Below are 25,644 nucleotides of genomic sequence, written 5' to 3'. Positions count from 1 at the left end.
GCTTGCAAACCAAAAGATAAATTTATCCTCAATTAATTGGAATTTAATCAGGAGAAAAGTGAGTTAGGGTGCACTATTTTCTCAGTTTTTTTTTTGTTTCTGAAATCACTGTTGAAAATTCAAAACAAATGCATTAAAATGAGCAGGATTGACTGAAATGTAGGTTTTATATTCAAAAATAACAAATTAATCATGATTTTTTGAAAAAATTACAATTTAATTGGGGACTAGTTGTGATGAAATCATGCTTCATTCACCAAAAAACTGGGTTGACCGATTAATTGAAAAATCTAGAGGTTTTTTCTTGGAAAACTTGGCAGCAAGGTTGGGTGGTGATTAATTGGAATAAATCACAATTTGTTAAAAAATTCTGCAAGTATCGTTTTACTACGGTGTCCCTAAGCTTTTGCATTAGTCTGGGGGTTGACGAACAAGAAAGAGAATGTTCAGCCAGTGCCAATCCATTATCTACACATTTAATTTGCATTTTTTTCCTTCAATCTATGTCATGTAATGCAGCAGCTCCGATGACTCACACAGTCACAGAATAATTGAAAAGCATATCTTTTATTTAAGAATGAATCCACATAATCTGTGTGTAATTTCTGCTTTTAATTTTAATTGTGTTGCTAAGTTACTTGTTCTGGTATGGATCCTGGTTTGGGTTTGTGGATACAGCAAAGATTTTATTAGGCCTTTTGGGTTCATCCATACAAAAAACATGTAAAATTTATATATATATATATATTTGCAGGCCAAAATCTGGAATTAAGTTTAGAATACTACATAGCATCATTTAAACAAGAAAACAAGAAAAAAAAAATATAAACAAGAAAACCACCATAAATTCTTTTGCATATATAACACAAATGATAATATTATAAAAAATTCATTGTTCAAACTTCAAGTTCAATATTAAAATAATAATATCAATTTCAACAATCAATTTTCAGTGTCATACTGACTTTCTAAATCATCAAGACCATCATCATTGACATTAAATCATGTAGGAACATTTGAAGAACCACAAGCAGTTCCATTGCCATGCGCTAAAAATGTGCTCAATTTTGTACTCCTCAAGTGCAACATGTTGGAAAGTGAAAGCATTCAAGTCAATTTGCCCTGCCTCCATATCCCACAATTTCAAGGTGATAGGGGCAGTACCCCCAGCAAGGTTGTGGTGTAGTATGCCATATTCATAATTTTTTAAAAGGCAAAGTCAAAGGTGAAAAATTAACAAAAAAAAAAAAAAAATTAAAAAGGGCAGAAAATTTGACAGGTTAGCTTTTGGTTTGGCTGGGTCCACTTGGATCCTCAATGGGTTTGTCCTAGACGAACCCACCTCCCCAAACCCTTGTCTTGTGCATATCCACAGGTGGACTAAACCAAAACGTGGATATGGTCGGTCCCCTGGCAAATTTGGTAACATAGCTGTGTTGTTTTTGAGAACTTTGCAAGAGTATGAAGATTGGTGTACAAGAAAGAGAATGTTCTGTCAGTTCCAAGCCATTTAGCTATGCATTCAGTTTGCTTCTATTTTTTCTTCAATTCATGTGATGAAATGCAGCAAGTTCCATAAAGTGGACAGCCATAGAGCAATTAAGTGGACAGCCATAGAACAATTAAGGGGCATACATTTTATTTATAAATGGGTCCAGACAGTCTTTCTATAATGTCTGTTTTTACTCCGTTATTTCTATGAACTTTGCAATTGTTTGGAGGTAGCTGGATGAGAAAGAGAATTTTTTAGTATGTATGAAGCCAATTATCAACACATTTTGTTTGTTTCAATTTTTTCTTCAATCTATGTAATGAAATGCAGCAAGTTGACCTAGACAGCTGCAGAGTAATTAAAAAGAAATGTATTTTATTTATGAATGTGTCTACAAAATCATTTTTATAAATTAACAGCGTGTTTAACTTAGAACTGTTCATTGGGAGTACAACTAGCCACATTGGTTTTACTTTTACTAAAAAGGGTTTCATTGTTGGTGATGCCCTTGGAAGATTAAAGATCCCAATTGCATAGAATGGGAAAAAACACTGAATCTTGGCTGTTTCTGAGTTTTCCATTTGAAACAGTAATCCACCATGGACAACATGTTGAAGTTGTTTTAATACTTCCAAACTACCTTGACATTTCCGAAGCCACCAGTGTGATGTATTTGGTGATTCCATCAGTGTAGAATCCTTTCTGACTCTGCCAATTCTGAAGTATTTTGGAGTCTGATAGAGTCTGCTGATTTTGTCCATGAATATTTATGGATCGACAATGTGTATAAGATAACAGTATGTGTGTAGAATGCTGACTCTGGCCTTAAATCTGTGTTAAACTATTCAATACTTTTTTATATTTTTGAATTGTTTAGGAAAAGTGCGGTTTTAGCAATTCTAATTTTATTGCAACTATCTTAAGGAGCTGACTCATTTTTGCTTATCTCAGAAACTACTTTCAAATGTGTGGTTCACTACTTCAGAGCTGGCAGATTCTGTAACAATGAAGAATATCCAGGTGCAACAATTAAGGCTGGAGAACAAGCTTGCTTCCATTCTTAAAGGACAAGTAAGATTCTAAGCTTTATATATATTGTTATAGTAAGCATTTGGAACATGCACACTCATAAATTTTTCTATTGGCTTATCTTGGTACTAAAGCGTGCAGAAAGCCAGGGTATAATTTTCTTGAACGCTCCTATATGTTTGCCTTTCTAACATGCTTGATCACCCGTTGCAATGAAAATAAGATTTAGTTCAGATTTTGTTTTTATTTGTCAAAAATAATTTTAATGTAATTTCTTAGTAGTTTGTCATTTCATTAATGCAAGAATTGTATTCTGAAATAAGTGCTTGTATTCTGAAAAGTTATAATGTAAAGAAATTTGAAGAGGTAAAAGGACCCAGTAGTTGTGAATCCTAATGTTGTGCCTCTCAAAATCATACATGTTGATTTCTAATGACTAAATTTTTTGTATGTAATGTCCCTTTCCATATGACAATAATTGAAGATGAATCTCCTAGCCTTCCTCATTCCCGGGATTTAAATAAATAAGAGGGAACAAGTGGAAAATTAAAGATGGAGCCCAAAAAGCTAATGTCCAAGCCAATATATTTTAATTTTTCGTTATGACTAATGAAGGGGGCCACTTTAAGTCATAACGTTATTTCTTCTAGGCAAATCATTATGGGGGTCAATTTAGTAATTCATACATCATTGGAATTTGTGCCTAAGTCACTTATAAGGAGGTTTCTAGAGGGATCGATGCTTTTGGGTTGATGTTGAAGCTATTAGTTATTCGATGCTTGAAGAAGGATTGATTATTACTGTCTTATTCTATCGATTTATGAGCTCTGCAATCCAGTACACACACAGGACGAAAACCCTGTCATCTGCAGCCTAGACGCAACCCCAGGTCTGATTGTGGCGACATCATTAATTGGTCAGCATCAAAGCACTGCCATATTCCTATCGCAGTGATAGAAGATCTCCAGCCATGCGTTTTGGGTCTTCAAGCTTAGACTACAGCCAACATTCGTGGGGGTTTGGAATCAGTTGACAACAAATTTTGCAATCCTGTAGTGTATTTCCAGTCTGATTTTGCATTAAAAAATCACAGCTTCCACCCATAGTAAATATCGTGCTATGAATGAGAGTTTGAGCGCCAAACATAGTTAAGGCGATTTGTGGATCAGCGTCAGATAGAGGTAGCATTCTTATTTAGTGAACTCGTGGTTTGATCAGAATAATGTTAAGCAGAAGTTGAATGGAAAATAGTGATAGCTGCAATACTATCAAAAAATTCATTCTGTGAATTTGTTCTTTATTGCAAAGAAACATTACTCTGGAAAAAATCACGATTCAGAAAAATTCGCAGGGGGCACCGACTGATTCCCCAATAGTCAGGGAAAAACTCATTGACCTAAGTCAACGATTTTTTGCTGATTAAATTGCTAATAATTGCGTTAAAAATTGCGATTAAAACCAGCTTAAAAATCGTTATTTTAATTTGCTGCGAAATCGCTATTAAAATACCCTAAAAACGGCAGTAAAAAGTCTTAAAACTCATTCTCCTGCCATAGAGCAGGCACCATAGTCGTGGGAATGAGCTTGCACAGTCTCACGAGGTTTGGCGTGAGGATTTCTTCAAGTCTTGGCTGTGACACAATTTAATAAATTTGAAGCCAAAATTTATATTTGTTTTGCTAATGTATTTACATTAATACATTGTTTTAATAATTTGATTTAGAACAAATGTATTTACAAATAGAAAAAAATTATTCAATCACAATATTAAATCATAATAAGAAATTTAAGACTACTGTTTTTTTAAATAATTTTTTTGAGCGAATGTTTTTACAAAATGCAAAATACTTATTGGATCAAAATAAATCGTTAAAAAAATTTCAATACTATTGTTTCTTTAATTTTATTTAATTAGGAAAACTAATTAGAATATATCATTGAATGCAGAAAAAATTAAATTTTTTATAGAATTAAATAAATTAACAGTATATTAAATAAATTAATAATTATTTAATAATATACTGTAATTATTTAATGATTTAGGAAAATATATTTAATAATTTTTTAAATTTATTGTAATTATTTAAGAATGTATAAATATACTGTAAGTTTAAACAATTTAGTATAATTATGTAATAATTATTTAATAAATATTATATTTATTTAGTAATTTTTAAAACTTTATTATAACTATTTAATTATTTATGATATATTAATATACTATAATTTAGTAATTTTTTATAATTAACTGTAATTATATAATAATATTTAATATACAGTTGATTTGTTTAATATAGATTATTTAAAACCAGTAATATATTTATAATACAAAGAAACATTATATGTCATTAAAACAATTAAATGCATAAGCAAAAATGTTAGTGGTATATTTTGTGCAATATTATCAGCAATATGAATATAAACAACAAAAAATTATTCTCTACAATTCATGTGTTGAAGTTTCTATTTTATTTACTTACAATATCTCTATGCTATGGAAATGCCCTTAAATATTAAAAAAAAAAAATAGTTTTGATTGTTTTTCTTCAAGTTTTTACATTTTTTTTGTAAATCCGATTTTTTCCCCTTTTTTTCCAAAATCTTATACTTTTAGTTTGCCGATTAATTCCCCAAACGATTAATGCTTCATTGCAGTTTATTGTATTGAGAATTTCATCATATTACATCTGTATTTTGTTTACCATAAATTATCAAAACCAAATCAATCATACATCAATCCCTTAAAAACTTCAAGCAAGAATATTTCATTGTAGCAGCTTACTTGGCAAGTTAATTGCCTAAACCTAAGGTTTCAGGTCTTCATCTTCAAATATGATGCCACATCAGTATGTCTCTGTTGAGATGTCATAAAAGACCCCCAAAAAAGGTTGGACTTATAGTTGTGCATGCAGTCATGTTTTGTTGGTGCTCTCATGTGGCATAAAATAATTTGTTGTTTTTGGATCTGATGAGTACATTTCATTTAGTTATTAGTAATAATGGTCAACAATAATAGTGTTACACTACTAAAAATAATTCTCTTTAAATCTACAAATGTTATCTTAGCTTTTGAAACACACTCAACTGTTGGTTCCTTTTTCCTAGAAGACTTTATTATATTTCTTGCTTTGATGGTTTTGATTTTGATTGGTCTATCTCATTGTTGAAGGCTAAAACTTAGAAGGATTCTAAAACTTAGGTTTTTAATTTAACAGAAAATAGTGATAATGATCAATCGTGAATGTGTCAAAAATATCTTTACCTGTAATTAACTAATGTTTTGTGGTCAATAAACCAGTTGTTTATGTGGGGAAGAAAAAAGTAGTGTACCATGGTGATGCGTCCCTTAAAATCTTTGAATTTCTGGGACGTGGATGTCTCTGGGATGTGAGAACTTGGAGCAGACATCCCCTTGCCACCCAACCACTTGTGTCGCCATCTTATGATTTCTCCCCATAGGAGGGGACATTTCTGGGACCTAGGGGACATCAGAATGCCCTTGAGACATTTGGGGAACCCCCAAGAGTCTCTTGATCATCTTAGGGATGCTCAGGTGTCTCTCATGGTTAGTCAGACAAAAAGGCAATAATTTTTTTTTTGAATCTCGTGTCCAAGGCCGAACCCTAATGGCCTATGGTCCCCATCCAAACTCCCAAAACCCTATAAATCTGCCTTCCGATCTCTTCTCCACTCACAAAAACAAATCAACAAGAAGCTAATAGCTGTGAGTGTGAGAGTGAGAGTGAAGAGCAAGAGGGTTGAAGAGGAGCAAGAGGAAGAGCAAGAAGAGGAGTGATGCCAAGTTGCCAACTCAAAAGATTGAAAGGCTTCATTTTCAATCAAGAGGCATCTACAACTATTTTTCACTTTTTTTTTTAATTAGTTTCATTAATGATAGTTTCTCAATTGTTTTAATCAGAATTTAGTTTCATTTATTATAAATTGAAATAACTTTACATTGTTGATTGTCATTTGTTGCAAATTTTAATTTTAAATTTTAAATTTCATTAGTCAAGTTCAGTTTTGCAAATGAATCATGATCGAATTTTAATTTTTTTAATTATATAACAGCAAGCTATCATTTTTTAATTTTTTAAGTTTTTGTCTTTTACATTTTCAAATTTTTTATTTTGTCAAATTGGGATTATAACTTTCGCGTATCCTCGCTTCTATGCTTTGTGCAACCTGAAGTAAGAAAACAAAATTGAAATTGTTGTTTGAAAAAGGTTAAGATCGAAGATTTTTATGTGAATCTTTTGCTACTATGCTTCATGCAACCTAAAGTAAGAAAAAGAAAAAGAAAATGTGTGTTAATCTCTTGCATTATGTATAGTTTAATTTTAATTTTAAAATTATAAACTTCAAATTTTATATTGTTTATTGTATTGTCACTATGAGTTCTCATAGCATGAGTGAGGATGAGGTTGGGTCTCAAACAAGAAGCTGAAAGTGAATTTGAATCCTCATTATGCACTTGATGAAAGTGCTGAAGCAGAGGGGTGATTGTGAAATCCAAACCAGTAGTTCCATTGTTAGTGCGAATATTAGCTGCCCTTCCATAGTACTACGAAAATATGCTAAGAATCCCTTTGATACTAACATTGCACTTACATTTGCTTCTTTGTCCCAAAGGTCGAGGGGTCATGAGGGATAGGGTTCTACTTCTATTTTGTAGAAGGCAATTGCACATATGCTGGTTTTCTCTACATCAGGGGTAATAGAGGCTAGGGGAAACACAAGATGACAAGTGATTCTCCAAGCCCACTGGCAAAATTATTCAATGTGCAATTGAAGGATGAGGTAGATGATGCCATTGGCAGATTCTTTTTTGCCAATTGCGTTCCATTCCATGTGGCTTGCTCTCCTTATTATAAGGAGGTGGTGGCAAAGATGGCAATGGTGGGACCATCATATGTGCCACTAGAGGAAACGAAATTGAGGACCACAATCTTGGATAAGAATTATTCCAAGAAATATTTTAATGGAGAAAATGAAGCAATCTTGGGTCACAAGTGGATGCAACATAGTCATGGATGGGTGGATGAACATTAGGCATCATCCACTTATCAATATCATGGTTACATGTACAAAGGGCCCTTATTTTATTAGGGTTGTTGATTAATCAAGACATCACAAGATGTCGATTTTCAGTTTCAGGTCTAGGAGGTTGGGCCACAAAATGTGTTTCAAGTAATGACAAATGCGACCCATGTGTGCAAAGCTACAAGGAAGTTAGTTGAGCCAGCTTATAGACATACTTGGTGGACTCCTCTTTGTGTGCATGCCATGAATAATACACTCAAAGACATGGGAAAGATTGATTGGATCAAAACAATTGTGAATGATGCTAGAGTTGTGCAAACGCTTATTTGCAACCACACACTTCACATGCACTCTTTAGGGCCTTCTCTAAGCATAATTTCTTGAAACCTGTAAAGACTAGTTATGCATCACATTTCATTCTCTTGGAGAGGATACTTGAGTTGCAGAAGGCATTGCATTTAATGGTTATGACAACAAAATGGAATTAGTGGCTTGAGTCTAAGACAGCAAGGGAAGAGGGTGAAAGATGCGGTGAAGAGTGTTTTTTTAGGAGTGATGCAAAAATTATTGTCTCCATCATTATTCCAGCTTTCGAAGTGATTAGGTATGGTGATTCCAATGCATCTAGACTTGGAGAGGTGTATGAGTACATTGATTCTATTCTTGACCAAATGAAGGCAATAGCGTGAGAGGCTCCTTTGTGCAACTCTACAACAAATACATTTAGCCTACCATTCATCAGCAACGGGAGAAGCTCAACACTCCTTGCACATGGCTTCATTGAATCCCAATTGGTTCGTGCAAAGCCCTGGTAGAATTACACCCATATAAGATACAAAGGCTTGTTGTAGAGGTCATCTAGAAGATGCATGATTTTGTAGAAGCCAACATCATTTGTATTGTGTGGACAAAATTTGCCACTCTTCGGGGTTATTTTGAGAAGGCCCAAGATGGATAGGGAAACTATGAACTAGGAGGACCCAATTTTGTGGTGGACTATGCATGGGTCAACTTATTTGATTACCTCTCTAGCCATTTGTTTGTTATCTCAGGTTTCTAGTTCTTTTGTGGCTAAGGGAACTAGTCTACTTATAGCTTTATCCGCTTCCTTAAGAGGAATAAGCATTACCTCTAGGAGAGCAGAGAAGCTTGTGGCTGTATTGCCTTGCGTCTCATTAATTGCAAGACTTATGTACAAGGAGAGTCCAACATTGCGGTGGGATGTAGAGATAGAGCAGTTGACACAGGTTGATGATGATGCTACATAGATATGGATGGTTGGTATTAGTTTGGAGGAGCTTGAGGATGTGGGATGATTAGAGGCCTCACTGCACTCCATTTTGTTATTTTGAACATTTGTAAATATTATCATCATTATGAAATTTTGAATAAAATATAGATTTTGATTTCGACATTTTCATTGTTAATGTTCACTTCAAAATTCAAATGTTCAATGCAATCCTGCAATGTGTTTACAACTTTAGTTTAAACTTTCAAGTTTAAAGTTTACTATTTGTTAGTTCTACTAGTTTGCCAAAGTTTCAATTGTAATTCTTATACTTATTCCTTATACATATTTTTATAACTACTTTTTCAAGTACTATGTATATTTTAGCACTGGCTCCTCGCCACCTTGCCACCGTTCCCTTGCTGTCCCCAAAGTTAGGTCCTTGGGCCCCCCATCCCGCAGCCCCTTATTTGGAAACTCCATGGAACTATGTAAAAGTGAAGATTCAAAAATAAAATGCACTACAATTTATAATCCAATGTTTGAATTTTCTAAGTGTGATATTTCCTTCAGCTATATTACTTGCTTAGACTTATAGTTTGATGAGGGTTTGGGAGCATCATCAAAGAGGTTGAGAGTAGCACCACTCGCAGGGGTTTGAGGGTGTGTGAGAGAGAGAGGTAGATATATAGGTCTAGATCTTGGGGGAGAGAGGAGAGAGGGGATAGAGGAAGAGTGATAGGGAGAGAGATAGGTCTAGAGTTTAGGGGAGATAAAGAGAGCAAGAGAATGTTAATAGGAGCCTGCTGATTATATAGGTCTAGAGTTTAGGGGAGATAAAGAGAGTGAGATAGAGAGAGCAAGAGAATGCTAATAGGAGCTTGCTGATTATTGAAATTTGACCAAGTGAAAATTTATAAGATCTAAAAACTAGAATTTGCATTATAACTCCCAAAGATTTGAAACCACTCTCAAACATCCTACCAATATATACATGAATTATAACTTAAAGTATAAGAAAGGACTTAATACTTAAATGTTATATTTCATGTATATATTCTGATAAAGAGAATGAGATTGACTTGAAGACAAATGTGGGGAGTTAAATGTTATATTTTTTGTATACTCTGGGGGCATGTCATAAACCAGAAAAGTATTGAAATTTTGTGTTTTTGTTTTTTAAATGGCTGAGTTTTAAAACACTTGGTTGACACTGGCTGAGTCTAGGTGACGGGACTCGCCTAGACTTGGCTGAGTCCAAGTCCAAGCTCTTGGGACTCACCGAGCTTGACTCGACTCGTGACTTGACGAGTCTAGGTGAGTCCGTGCGAGTCCTCGTTACTCTGGTTTTGTTGACCACAGTAATTGGTTTGTCGAAGATAATCAGTTACATGTTCTCTCTTTTAATACTTTAGGGCTCTATCCTTATTGTAAAATTGTTTCTTTCATCTTGTGGTTTATACCTTTATTTCTTACACGTCTTTGAGGATTTTTAATGCAAACCTAATCTTTTTGCTGTAGTTTGATTTTCTTGAATTCCAATGGTCTTTATTTCACTCAATCCCAGATACCATTTGAGAGTTATTGTGGATGGTTTCTCTATTCCGAATCTGTATGATATGAAGTTTTCAGCCAATTCTGTGTTTGAATCTGGTGGTAAAAGCGAGCATAAGGATAAGATTGACATGTTTTGTCTATTCCGAATCTGTATGATATGAAGTTTTCAGCCAATTCTGTGTTTGAATCTGGTGGTAAAAGCGAGCATAAGGATAAGATTGACATGTTTTGACAAACCGGCGCCAAAGGCTTTCCGTGAAAGATGAAGGAAGGTTTGTTAGCACAGATGTAGATGGGTTATTCTGGTCTTTGCCCTACTCATTTCTGCTACATTGAGATCTGGAGACCTGGGAAAATTTTCCATTGAACATGTTTGGATTCAAGTTATCTGGGAACAGGGATGGTGAACAGTTTACTTAGTATGAATGTATATGTTATGATTAATTCTGGACCTATTTTGTGTGCTGAGATTAAGGCTAACACAAAGACATGATTGCAATGTCTTAATAAGTACAAGTCTGATTATGACAATGGAGATGAAATAGTGTACAACTTCAAATATCTGAAAATATATTGTGAACATGTTTGTAATGTCCCTTTCTAGAACATTTCTCTTTTTTGCCTTGAAATGATATTTCTTATTCTAAAATGATATTTATATTTACATTTATAAATGTAACTTAAAATCAAAATCATGGATTTATTATAGCATTCAGGTTTTTCACTTTGATATTATTCTGAAAATAATCTTATCCTGATTTTCTGCTATGTTTCTCCTTCTAATTTACAGCTATTTTTCCTTAAATGTTTGTCCTTGATATCTAGACAAGTTATGGGTGTCCGTCCAATAACTTGATACGTGAAATTAAGGGCTTTTCGTCCTTAAATCTCTTAATTTTTCCTTGGAGGGTTTGCATCCTCATTGGCTGTATTTACTTGCAAAGTCACAACAATAATTTCTTCCAATTAATTGATGTCTCCTTCTAATGGAATGATCTCCCATATATATCTTATTTTTGAAAGTCACAACTTGTCTCACACAACTGCTGTCCTTTAGTAAATTATAGTTTAATTTCTAATTTAATTCTTCTTTATTCTCAATTGCTAGTATGAAGCTAGCATCCCTTTTTCTGTAAGTATATCTCCATAAACTTATATGATAATGGTGTCACTTCATGTGATTTCCTTATTTGTTATTTTAGGCAGATTATCACGTTTAATGTTGGGGAAATTATCTTTGACACTAGCAGTCTATCTTTTTGTGAAGTATGATTCATATTGTAATTCCAAGCCATAAATCTGCCGCTTTCAAACTTTAGAGAATGCGATTTATTGCCAGTCATGCAAACCATCCAAAAGCTACCGCAAGGATTGCAGCATTGCCTCCTTGAATGCGTTGACTATGATGCAGATGGGAATTGTTGGGTATAGGAGTATTGAATGGTGTTTTGTTTGAAAAAGGGTCATTATAGTCTGCTCTGCTTAAGATTGTTTGTCCTCAAGCAATCACAAATTAGGATGCACTTGAAGCTACCAGGATCCCAAATCAACCTTGTAGATTAATAATTTCTAGACATTGATTCTTCTTGCAATGTAATTAGCTTCTGCTATGACACCTTGGCATCATTAGGAATTGAAAAATTTACACCAAGTAACGCTTTTCTCATCGTCTTGGTTATTTCTGACAATGTACTACAATAATGTTCTTAGAGAACTGTTGTTACAATACTTGCCTCAACCAAACTACCAATATAGGTCTTTAATATGATAAGGTTGATACCTTCATCTCAAGTGTGAGGACAATTTGTTGTCCAGTATTCTTCGGACTTATGTACTGGTATTTCCCAATAATTCTCAACAAAAAAACCTACAGTTGGAAATTTGCAAGGTCCGTAATTTGAGATAAGTTTTCTCTAATCCTTAGAGAGAAGAAACACAAATGTACCTTGCAATTTTAGCATTGTTTGAAACCAAGTATAATCTGAAAATCAATTCCCCTTTTGGCAACAATCGTATTTGCAAAGAACCGATTTAGTTAGCCCAACATTTACAATGTCATGGCTATCTCTTTGAGTGAAAGCAAAAGGGTGAGCTTCCATATGTTAAGATGAGAGTTGAAGCATGACACACATCTATGACCTTGAATGCGATGTCCTTTTCTGAAATGATTTTATAATCTTTCGGTCCAGTTTTGAGGTTCACACATGTTGTAACTATTCCAATTAGAGAGTTTCCAGAAATATCATACAGTTCTTCACTCATTTAATTTTCACCGTGGATTCAGGGTAATGAATACAAACTCTTGATTGCCATTGCTGACATCCAAAATGATAGCAAAATGTTTCATCCTCTGTCATGATGAATTGTGTGGGAGTGTTGTGAATACTAGATTCCCACTTTTTGGTGGAAAGCCGATTTTGTATTTGAGTAAAGGGATCTAGGGGGTCCTTCACCATAAGTTATATTTTTTACTTCAATTAGCATCAAGCTCCCTGGGGTGACAGTATCCATTTGAACTTCAGAGTTTTATGGGATGACAACATGGTGAATGTGTCCATTGTTATTCAATGCCCATGTTGGTCTCTCCAAGAGGCAAACCAAAAGTCTATTTCTCATGGTTACAAACTAACCCATCGACAAGCTCATTGGTCTTGGAACAAGAAAGTTCAAATGTTACCTGGTCAGTTGGTATGTATCATCATGGAGTTTTCTTGATAAACTTGCAATTCCTCTTTATGGGGGTCAATCTTAGACAAATCATTCCTCACAACAGCATAACTAATATCATGCACATCATATCACATGGTCCAATCGTTTCCATACCTTGCAAGTCATTTTTACATGGATCAATTACTTCCATACCTGAAAATTGGATGGATGTTTCTTGGACATCATTTGCAATTATTGACATGTTGATGACACACAATATCGGCTCTTCTTCTTTGGTTTTAGCAACTTCTTGTGATTATGATTCTAACTTCTCTTTTGCTATAATTAATGATTCACTTGGATCTTGCTCCTTAATCTCCTCAGCCATTTTTCTTATGTATTCATATAGACCTCTTTTTTGTTGGGAAACTAGTATCTGAGTACCTCCAAGTACTCATCAAAGGGAACACAAGCTTTTTTCATTATTTGACAAACTTTCATATCGGTTAATAATTTTAGGGGCCTCAAGTTTGTACAATTATTCTTGCATAAGATCCATGTTTTCTTCCTTCTGTAGACCTTCAAGTCGTTGATTGGAATGCGTCCAACATTTTAGCTTTACCCCATCTGGCAGGATCAAAGCTTTGATACCATTTGTAATGTCCCTTTCTAGAACATTTCTTATCTTTGCCTTAAAACAATATTTGCAATTCTAAAATGATAATTGCATTTACTTTTATAAATATATCTTACATTAAAATCATGAATTTTTTTAAACATTCAGGTTTTTCCCTTTGATATTATTCTGAAAATAATCTTATCTTGATTTTCTGGTATGTTACTTCTTCCAATCTGCAGCTGTTTTTCCTTTAATGTTTTTCTTCTTAGATTCTGAAGTGTGCTCAAATCCTTTGCGTTCCTCTCTATGCTGGTCTATTAAATGGATACATTTCAATATAGAATTTACACTTGTTATGTATCTAGATATGATGCATATGATCTTCCGCTGGTTAGAAGATATTACACAATTATTTTGATGTGATTTGATCAAATTTTAAGAGAAAGAAAAGGTTGAAGTGTGGATGTTGATGATAGTTGTATTTCTGCTAGTCTAATAGATGTAAATATAGAAATGTTGAAATCTTGTAACTGTGCTTGATAATATATACTTGAATGACTGGTAATTAATGAGTTATATAAAAGGGTTTTGTTATGATATTTGAATTTTGGTGTGTATTAGAGTCCCTTATATAGGGTTCAAATTTTATGTGTGCCTGGGTTTCGACTTCATGCCACATTAGGGAATAACCTGGACCGTACAAATCCACCCATGGTGGAGTACTACTGATTATTAATCAGAAGCACTTTATGACATGAATTACAAATTAATATATAAGATTAAATAATTATATAATCTTTGTTGTTTGAAAGTTTGAATGAACTAATCTTGATGTCTGATGCAGATGTCATATCTTGAAGGATGGGCAATGCTAGAAAGAGACCATACAAGTTCTTTGTTAGGAGCTGTTGAGGCTTTGGAAGCAACTACTCTTCGACTTCCTGTTACTGGTGGTGCAAGGGTACACTTTGTTTATTAGTAAACCTTTTATTTTCACTCAACTTATTCAAATGATTTTCGTATAATTACAAAATGCAGCCATAGGTTGAAGTTACAAAGCAGTTTGAGAAAATCTTATGTTAGTTGGATTGATGTGTAGGCTGATACTCAAGCAGTAAAGGAAGCTGTTAGTTCTGCAGTTGATGTGATGAAAGCAATGGGTTCTTCTGTCCGCTTGTTGTTACCAAAGGTAATATTAAGCTACATGCCAATCTTGAATTGAAACTTATTAGAACAAATTAGATTTCAAGACACTATGATGCTTTCTCCAAATATTAAGTTTCGAGTTGACTGTAAGAGAGACTATCTTTGTGTGTTATCACACAACGATTTATTTATAATTCTCTTGTTTGTTTGCCTAAGTTATAACCATAATAAGAGATGTTTATTTAAATCTCTTATTGTTTAGCTGCAGGTAGAGGGTATGAACCATCTAGTTTCTGAACTTGCAGAGGTGGCAGCTCAAGAGAAATCATTGCTGGAAGAATGTGCAGATTTATTAACTACAGCGGTATCAATGGAGGTAAGGATCAAGTTTGAAATTGTGACCTACAACTTTACTTGTCAATTGCATTGCAGGGACCTGATGGTATTTTTATTCTCCAGGTTGAAGAATCTAGTTTGAGGGCCCATTTAGTTCAGCTAAAACAAACGAGATATTTAAAAGAACAAGCGTCGGTGTCATTGCTGTTGAATGTAGAGGGCAATAGCCAATGTAAGGAGATATGTTAGGCTGTATCAGTTTTTTTAATATTTGATCATGCTGCTTTTGCATTGAGGTGGAAAAGTTGGAAGATGGAAGCTGCATTAATTATTTGTTGCAGACATGACATCTTGCATTCTGAAGCCAAAGGTGGTAAAAGAAGTGTAACATAGTTTGATGGTTAGCCTGAATCTGCTGCATGCTTCTCTCTGTGCATGAAGATTCTCGATGTCTATATTAACTTGGTCTAATGCTCACCTTACAAGGGATCTTGATACACTTTGCAGTGCTTTGTATACAATTTTTTCTGAAAATCTCAGTTCCAAAAATCAGTTGAGACTCACATATTACATGTAAGCGGGGCACTTCGGAAGATTGCATGCCTTGTTCCCACGTTTTGACTTGGGCCTACTGTAAACCTCCAGGACTAGTGCTTTTTAGCACTTCTATCTACAATTTTTTAGCAGTTATTGCATATGTATCTTGACAAACCAAAGCCAAATGAAATATTAGCTCCAATTCATTGCTGTGCAATTGTGGGCATTTTGAAGCAGCTAAAAAAGGCTGTTCATCAGTGCTCTGCTATATTGATGGGTTACAGGGCAAATCCAATTGTATTTCATATAATGAATTTGCATTCTCTCAGAAGTGTTTAAGCAAACCAAGTGATGGTTATGTTTACATGGTAGTATAAGGACCATTGAACTGATAACATGAGCCATTAAGGGATGCATAAAATATATGTGCATGGCCCCTTGAATTTGTAGTCCTCAAAAGAAATCAGTATGGTTTGTTTAAATCAGGAATGGTGCATTATACATGTTCACTTACAAGAGAAATGACAAATAATCCGCATACTTGTGGGTTAATTGTTAATGAGAATGTTTTGGATGCATGGCAAAATTTTATCAAGCATCACCCGTTCTAGCTTATACATTTATTTTCTTCACAGTATCAAACGTCATAATTTACTTGGTTTTTATGCCATCGTTGGTTTCCTTATTTCATTGCAATTTCCGAGACACTTGTTTTTTTCTCATCTAATTACACTCAATTCAATTATTTGCTCATTCTTTGGATTATTGACTCTCATCTGACACGAGCATAATTTTTCCCCACTTTTACAGTAGTCTATCAATCGAATTGCCTTTAAGAGACCAAAGGCACGTGCACCAGGTCAAGACAGACAATAAGTTTTATTATCTGTATGTAATGTCTATTACATTAACCTACATTTTCTTTATTGACAATATTCTTTTTAAATGGGGAAAGATTCATGATTCAGATTTTATAAATGTGTTACATCAAAAGCGAAATATTTTTGCAATTTTAACCAAATTCATCAACCTATTATTTACAATACAACAAAAAAGGAAAGGCCATTTTAAGGTGCATGGGTATTGTGCCCAGCCAATACAGGGTAGCCTTTACACAATGCAACTTCCTGGTGCACGTGCCTTTGGTTAAGCGACAGAGATAATTTATCATGCAGAGATAACTAAACATCAACATTTTTTAAATTTACTTTGTTGAATTTTCTGGCCCAAAATTTAGGGTTTTTCTGAACGAATTTTTAGAGCATTATTTGTAGTTGCGCATTTTCTCTATTGTTTGTCATAGTAATTGCAGACTAGAGCACAGACATGGAGGGTTTTCCTGATACACCAGACTACCCGGTTAGGCCGTGGTTTGGTGTGTGCCTCAACGATTAAAATTTTTTACATCATAATACCATTGAAATTTTTATTTCTCCGGTAGCCGGGCTTTAGATGCAATCAATTGATAACTATGGGTGAAGGTTTGAGCCACAAGTCTCACCAACTCAAAATCAAAATAAAGGTCACATATTTTTTCCTATCCTGATTTGGAAAACCCTTCATTTTAGTTGGCAACCTTTGTTGGGCCGTCTGAGTGAGGTGTTTTTTTCCTAATCTTTCTATTGTTTTTACTCGCTGCAGCTCATCTTAATTATGGTAGTCAAAAGACTTTCCAATTGTCATCGCATCCTCAAGTTAGACTGTAAGCCCTACTGTCCTGTCCCGGAAATCATTTTTTTTTTTTGGTATTGCAGAGGAAATCTAAGTGCCTCATATTTTTTTTTTGGTATTGTAGAGGACATCTAAACGCCTACAATGTGAACTGTGCCATTAAACCAAGTGTCCATTTAGAAATGACAAAATTTAGAGTTCGCAAAGATGCCATAGATGGCATTTCACTTGTAACATGTCTCTTGCTTTCAAAACATTCATTAGTTTAGTTGATTTATTTATGATAAGCTTTTTGTTGTGCGTTTAAGTTACTTGGTTAACTTTGAGCATACTTTTGTCTTGTGCAATTAAGGGAGTATGTTCATTTTTTCTCTCAAAGAATGTCAATACTTTGACAAACTCCCTTTTCAGATTTTTTTTTTTTGTCTTTTTGTGCTAAACTACTAGTACAATGAATTAATAAAAAATCACTAATGAGTAAATGACTACTTGTCTTCAGTTCCCTACATTAAAAGATTAGAAGTGAAGGAGATTGTAAAGCGCCATGAGAATCACAATTGATCTCTTACTAAATTGAGAAAGAAAAACAAAGGCCATGTTAAATAGAGCGAACCTAGTGGCACCCATTTCATGCATTTGCAACTAGAGGAGTGGAAACCAATTGCGAACTTATTTGGAAATAAATTGATAACTTAGTTGATGACTTCATTCAATTATTTGATGTATTTTTGCTGAAGTATATTTGCAACATCTTAAGTATCCAACAAAAGTGGAAAGTATGGGTGCAAGACTTTTACATTGAAGAACAAATGCAACCCTAGGTAAGAAGTAAGAAGGCGAATTAATCATGAAAGCGTTATTTCCTACTTGGTGATGGTTTGGGGTTCACATTGAAATGGACAAAGTTTGTGGCAAGGTCTTGTACATCTCTCCTTTTGTAGGTGTAGCCAAACTTAATCACCAATCTCAAAGATGTGCAATGCTTAATGTTTGTCATGGCACTACTTATACTTTGTATTAACATGTTGCAGGATGTTTGCTATTATGTGTTTTAGATATCCTCAATGAATTGAATAAATTATCAATTTTCTTTTGGGTGTTAGAGGTTGGAAACTCAAGTAGACTTGTAAATAATAGTGCTATACACTTGTGTAGAGCTCTATTGTAGTTGTGTTCAATGAAAGATAGACTTTCATTTCAAGTTGTATGTTTCTTCAAATTGTACACCTCGAGAGGATGCCCTATCATCCTATTTACCACTTTTGCTTGGCCATCAATTTGAGAATGAAATGTAGTAAACTTGCTTAGTATTGTATCTAGCATAGACCATTGTGTTTTCAGGGAATTGCTCAAGAACCTTCAATCTCTTTTTGAAAGCTAGTGTAGACACCTAAATTTGTCCATACCCAACCACACTTGACTTTATTTGATTCTAGCTAATTAAATGAACATTTATCATTGATTTAATACATCTTTTATTTTTAGCCCCCACCTTTAAATAAATTTACAATTATTTAATTAATTATAACTTTAATCTTTATTCCTCACCTTTAATTAAATAAATTATGTCCAACCTTATTCCCTATATCCTCCAACCAAAACAATTAATTGATTTAAGCTAATTAGGCTTCATTACTATTTTCCCTATTATTTGATTTCACCTGATCTCAATCCTTGTCCACTCAATCTTAGCCATTGAATCCATCTACATGGATCAAGATCTAAACTTGTCAACATGTGACAAGTGTGCCCTACCCTCTTCTTGCTCACATGTGTGAGCATGAAAGGTCACCACATAGCCACCCTATCCGCTACACATGTCATAGACATGTCTCTTTCATGTTCTTCCCAATGTTTGTGTGAGCACACATAGCTCTTACATGTACACACTCCTTGTGACACAAGGCCGCCCACGCGCATGCGTGCAAGTGGGCGTGCGTGCACGTGCACGTGCACGCACGCTGTGTGTGTGATCTTAGACTAGACATAAGATACAAAAGGGGTTTTGTGTATTTTTTGATTGCAATGTTAAATATAAACATAATATATAGCAACATAAATAAATTCTAAAAATAATGGTAACAACATAAATACTAGAGCTAAAATTTCCACCTTTTAACGCTGGTCAGAATATGAGTTTTTTCTCCAAATTGACAGCAACCTAGCTCATTAATAACCATAACATACCCAACAAAGGTTGATAACTTAGACTAATTGCTGTGATGAAACTCTAATATGAAAACCCTCCAAAATAAGCCACCACACCACAAAATGAACTCCCAAATGCCAAGAAACTGATGGGTAAAGTTTGCATGCCCTAGGTACCTCAAAAAGACATGAAATATCAATCCTAAACATAATGCTCAACCCATGGTAGCCGGTACAAATAACATGAAGGACAAGTACGACTATCAAAGGGATGTCAAAGACTCTCTTTTGAGTCACCCAAACTTAATTTGCTCAACAATCTAGAAGATCTGCAGTAAACTCTGTGATCTGATTACTCAATCTAAATTATAAGCCCAACTATGTTTCCTGAGTAAAAACACCTCCAAATCTCCCAAACTGTATCTTTCAACAATGTAGAAGATGTTGAATGGAAGGGTTTCATCCTCAAAAAACCAAGAAGAATCTATCTCTAGTGAAGCTACAACAAAAAAATCCAAATTCTCCTAATTAAAAAAGGCTCCAAAAGAGCTTATAACATCACCAAAAGAGGCAACCATCTCCATGCCAAACCTTGCGCCCTACGAGAAAGAATAATATTTTATTTTAATTTACTTTATCTTCTTATGTTTCCCTCAGCTTGGGCACCAACTTCTAGAAGTCCCCTTTTTAAAACAACTTATGTTCACCTATGGTCCTTTTTATAACTTCATAAAATTTAAATAAGTTAAATATTATATTTAAGTTTAATAAATTATGTTATTTAAGTTATTTAAAATAAAGCACTGGACCATATAAAATATGAAAATATCGATTTCATATCCACACACTGACACTTTTAAAAATAACTAGATTGACCAGAGACATTGTCAGTGACCTATCCCAAATTACTAAAAATAGAAGTACAAAAAATATGCCAAAAAACTCTCCAGAAAAAGGCATTATGCACAAGAGAACTATCTGAACTTATCTAAATAAGTAGATACTATCAACATAGGTGGATAAACCGCCTATAGAGTTCCCTAATCCCCACTCATTAGCCTACAAGAACTCAACTAAATAGGCTAATGGTTCACCCTATCAATTAGTTATGAAGGGGACATTACAGTCAGCCCTTCCCAAGATTGCTTGTCCTCAAGCAATTTCAACTCTTGATGCTACAAGATCTGCTCACTCTCCCATGTTGCCTCCACTAGCATCTCTCACGTTGCATTTGTTCACTCTCCCACATTGCTCTCTAAAATGAATAATAGCATTTGGTATTAAAATCATCTTCCCTTCCTCATCCAATGGTGGTAAAATTGATGAGGGTACCACATTATCCTTGAGTGCCTTCTTGAGCTTGGATACAGGAAGACATTGTGAACCTTGCTGCTAACTGGTAATTCAAGTTCATAGGCAACCTCTCCAACCCTTTTGGTATCTCTAAATGGGCCATCAAATCTGGACTTGAGCTTCTTCGCTCCACTCTTCTTTAGAGTGGACTATCTATATGGTTGCAATCTCAAATATAGCATATCTCCAACTTCAAAATTACGCTCTATTTGCTTCAGATCAATATGCAAATTCTACTGATTCTACGTGTGTTGCGATTTTTCTTTCAATGTAGGAATAACAGAAGATCCATGAAGTTAGGAGCCTCATAACTGTTAGGATAACCAGAGAACAACTGAATGAAAGCACTTAAAACCTTATATCGGTATAACTGATTAAGTATTAAAGCATAAATGAAAAACAAAGAATCAATACCATGCAACCATAACGCATAACACCATGACTTGTACATGGAAAACTTGGAAAGGAAAAAACCATGGTGGGAAACCCTACCCACAGTCAAATGATACTTCTGCAACAAGTATATGATTACAATAGGGGCCTGCACATGCAGGAAGGCACACTGCCTAGAGCGCACTGCTCATCACAATGTAGTCTTGTTAGTAAACAGATTTGTCACTGTGGTCGTTTATCTGAAACTGACCCTGTTTGCCCAATGAGCAGTGACAAACGTTCCAACAGTTGGAGAGATCGTTCCGTTAAACACGATCTTCCTCTGCATTTGAGAGGGGTAGCTCCCTCGTATGATAGGGGTGTTTAGGATTTCTGTGTACTTTTAACTTGAAAGTACATAAAGGAGAAAACATAAAAATAAAAAGAAATAAAGGTAGAAACCCCAACAATAGACATACGACCATCAACTGAGATTTCTCATCATTAGCAACAAATTACAAGGGGAGTTTATAAGGTAATATGCGTAGCCATGAGATGATGATAAAGAAGAACGACCAGTCTCAACATACAGAGAGATAAGATACTTCAACATAGTCAAATTGAGATACCAAAGGTTGATTGTGCATCACCACATCAATTGTACAAATCACCTATGCATAAAAAGACTGCCAATTTGACATACGAGAACTCAACAATGATAACACATGAATACATTTAGAACACACAAACTAAGACGTATTCTTCATTATCCTTTTGAAAATATACAAGTCCAAAATCCTTTCTATACATAGTGCAAATCAAAATGTCATTACAAGTTTCTCCTGGAATTCCAACAAAGTTTTCCCCTCTGTAAAACGTCTCCCCCTTTTTACAATGCAAAAGCCTTGTATTTATAGGCTTATAGGATAACTACCTTATAACCAACTTCAATCCTGGGTTAATAACTAACTCTTTTCTGTGTAAATCTCAATGAGTTAGTAACCTACACTTTAATGTGCAAAAGAAGTCAACTTTCTAACCTTGGGTTACAATAAGTGACATAAGTCACCTTTTACAAAAATAATATCAAACCCATTACATTGAAGAAATAATTTATTTGTTGATTTTGTCGAGGTTGCCTCCATCTTAATCTGCAACTTTTTCTTTGTAACTTTTTCATCATCAACTCTCTGCTTACACTGCGGAGTGTAGCTACATGCTAGATAATGTTAGACAATCATAGCTTTACACTCATTATCTGCACATTTGCATGAAATCTTTTGGACCTCTTTTCATTGAATTTTGTATTCATCCTTTCATGTTTGATGGATGACAATACTTCACTTTAGCACGAGCTCCGAGGATGTTGACATAGGTTTTAGAATGAGCTTTACGCTTACCAATTTTGCTTCCATGAAGGTTTTTAAAGCTTTTTCAACATTTCAGTTGATATTCATGTAAAATCGGCATGCACCAAGAGAGCACATCTACATATACATTGCAATCAAACACATCTTAATTCGAGCATCTCCTGCAATCATCTATAATCATCTTGTTTCACTCCTTGGCACAATACTCTTCTCTCTCTCGAGGCATTCTGACAAACAATTCGCTTGCCTTGCCTAAGCTTCCATGATTTGTAGTTCCAAAACACGTCTTGTGTCTTGTTTACCAAAGCATTTCGAACTATAGAATCTAACAAAAATCCCAAATTCTATTAGGCTTTGATGAATCCCCATGACACCCCTTTCAACAACAATTCATGTGCATTGTTTACATTAACGGTTCCTTTGAAGCTTTCATGAGATGACATTGCTTTGAGGCGTTTTCATTCAGAGCTTCTTCATTGTCTATTGATAAAGGTCGTGGAATTCGGCTATACACCTGCCAATTGCATTAGCTTGAAAGTTTCAAACGTGTTCTTACAAATTTACTTCATGCCTACTATGCAATCATTGCCTTCGATGGGGCAACATCGATTTGATGAATTTGTCAACCATTTCACTTCGCTGTCCACGCTTTAGCATTTTTGCAGACATATCGGTCAGAGCAGTTGCACCTTTGTTATGCTTCTGTCAAGTTGATTACCTTTGCATCGCCTTGGGAGGGAGAAGCAGGAACAACTAATCTCATTGCAACCACATACTCATAAATGCCACTGCCTTTTCTAACGAGGCTGTTGTCATGGGCACCGGTGAAGATAACGTTGGCGGCGGAGACACCGCTCTATTAAATAATGTTCATAGCCAAACCTTCCTTGGCAACCACCTCCAGAACATCGCTCATCAACGCTCCTACCTGAACCGACACACCTATCACCAGGGTCTATTGATTGCGCTCAAGAGCCTGAGTTTTTTTTCAAGGCGAAGACGTATATTCCTATCCAGGCCTGAATCCCACAACTCGGTGTACTAGAGCTTTGGTGTTGTTTATGGAGATTTAAGTCTCTCGCCACTGTATGTATATCAAATTAGTTATGTTGAAAAACCATGAGTACTCAGAGGAAGATATTTTTGAAGTGCTATCCGTAATCATCTGAACATTGACTTTGGTGCCTCTATTCAAGTATATCTTGATTGTGTTGAGAGCTGATGAAAATGGGGAAGGAGGGACATTTGCACTTTATTCGTTATTATGCAGACATTCGAATAATAGCTTTTTGCCAAATCTCCAATCTGTGGATGTGGAATTTCCGACTGCAATTACTGTGTTTTCTGCAGCTGAAGGGCTAAGGTAGAAGTGCTCGTTCTTACTTCAGTGATATTACCTATATAATGGTGACATCATCATGAATTTTTGGATAAATTGATGCAAGTAACGACATGGTCAATCACTTGAGCGTGCCAGCCAGTCTGCAGATTATCACAGTAAACCAGACCACGTTTCTTCAAGGCTCTCCATGTCAAACAATTCATTTGCCGTTTTTAATCTTCCACTACTTCATTTCATGTGGTATTCTGTCAAATAATTCACATGCATCATACATGGCGTTTTATCAAGCAACTACGACACTGGGTAAGCTTCCCTGACCTACAGTTATGATCACAGTGGTTCTTTCAAACAACTGCAATGATACATTCTTGATTCTGCGATTTGCATGCATTTCAAACTCCATTGTTTGGCAAAATTGATGTGTATTAAACCTGGTTTGAAAATTTTATTTTATCGTTGGCAGGGAAGATGCTGGCAAAGGTTGGGGAAATCGGCCTCACACTTGCAGATTGCACTTGCTTGATAGTTTCAAAATCATTTGAACCACAGATCTTGCATTAAGAACATACCATGAGACCACATTTCTTTGAGGGATTCTATCAAACAATTTGCATGCCGTTAGTGTGTTCCTCCTTTTGTACACAAACCTCCTGAAGCATCACGTGGTATATTGTATCTTCAATCTCGTTCGAAGCTCCCATTTTGCATAGGCTGGGATGATGGAGTCAAGAACCTGACCAATTAAAAACATCTGCAACTATATTCAACACACATTCAAAACCTGGAATTTGAAGCTCTTTCTTTATTCTTTTTTATTCTTTCTCTTTGCTAAAATTTATGGAAGAGGTTAAGAATGCTAAAAAACTGAGCATTTCTAACATTCTTGACAAAGTGGGGCCCGCGAGGTTAAGAAATGAGGTTAGAAATGGTCAATTTTTGAGCATTCCTAACCTTTTTATGATAGGTTAGAAATGCTCAAAAAGTGAGCATTTCTAACCTTCTTGGCAAAGGTTAAGAAATGAGGTTAAGAATGCTCAAAAAGTGAGCATTCCTAACCTTTTGCTTCATGAACTATCTTTTAGACCTTAGAAACCATTGATCACAGAGAGGAAACAAGGAAGAGTGCAACCGATGATTTTGAACAACTTTTTAAGCACAAATGACCAAACATATTAAAATAATTTAAAATATTAAATTATTATTTGAGAAATAATTTAAATATTTTAAATATATTGCTTTGGTTGGAGAAAAATGGCATAAGTTTCAAACGGTAGGGAGTTAGGTCTGGAAATTCGAAACACGTGTAAATGAAAGGGAAAAAGGTCCACACAATTATTTACACCTCATGACGAAGCTTTAAATGAGATATTTTAATCATTTGGGAGCAACAGACACCAAAAATTGAAAGTTTAAAATATGACAAAGTATAAACTGGGTTCAGGTGAAAGTTGGCCACACGATATATAATGATGTTTAGATCTTGAATGTCAAGCGATTTCCCTCAATTTGTGATAATTTTCAAAATTATTTCATTTTTCATATTTGGACTAGTAAGGACCTTGGTTTGCGTGTTCACTGTTTACACATAAACAACTATTGGATCTTTACTCGACACTGAGACCGATTTGAAGTTCAAATTTTATGTAGGTCAAATATGGGGGCAATAGTTGGCTCTGACTGGGGACAAGGAATGCAAAGGATACGGGATGAACTCAAAATCTCTGGTTCGCAGGCTAGTGCACTATCTATTGG

At 34.9% G+C, this 25,644-nt stretch overlaps 1 protein-coding gene across 7 annotated transcripts in view; it reads left to right on the top strand.

The window, feature by feature from the left end:
• LOC131065641 (protein SNOWY COTYLEDON 3) overlaps window positions 1–16,121 on the top strand; it is an 82,347-nt gene extending 66,226 nt beyond the window's left edge. For 6 of the 7 annotated variants that reach the window (XM_058000214.2, XM_058000215.2, XM_058000210.2 and 3 more), the window contains exons 4-8: window positions 2,444–2,563; window positions 14,462–14,578; window positions 14,717–14,806; window positions 15,026–15,139; window positions 15,223–16,121. In XM_058000214.2, the coding sequence (XP_057856197.1) occupies window positions 2,444–2,563; window positions 14,462–14,578; window positions 14,717–14,806; window positions 15,026–15,139; window positions 15,223–15,348 (567 nt within the window). In that variant the 3' untranslated portion in view covers window positions 15,349–16,121. The remainder of the gene's footprint in view (window positions 1–2,443; window positions 2,564–14,461; window positions 14,579–14,716; window positions 14,807–15,025; window positions 15,140–15,222) is intronic. The other variant, XM_058000216.2, reaches the window with a different exon arrangement.
• Window positions 16,122–25,644: the final 9,523 nt, after the last annotated feature.

Source organism: Cryptomeria japonica, chromosome 3 (assembly GCF_030272615.1).
Source record: "Cryptomeria japonica chromosome 3, Sugi_1.0, whole genome shotgun sequence".
Classification (NCBI taxonomy): domain Eukaryota; kingdom Viridiplantae; phylum Streptophyta; class Pinopsida; order Cupressales; family Cupressaceae; genus Cryptomeria; species Cryptomeria japonica.
The sequence above is the reverse complement of the archived record's forward strand: the minus strand, read 5'-3'. Positions and strand labels throughout refer to the sequence as shown.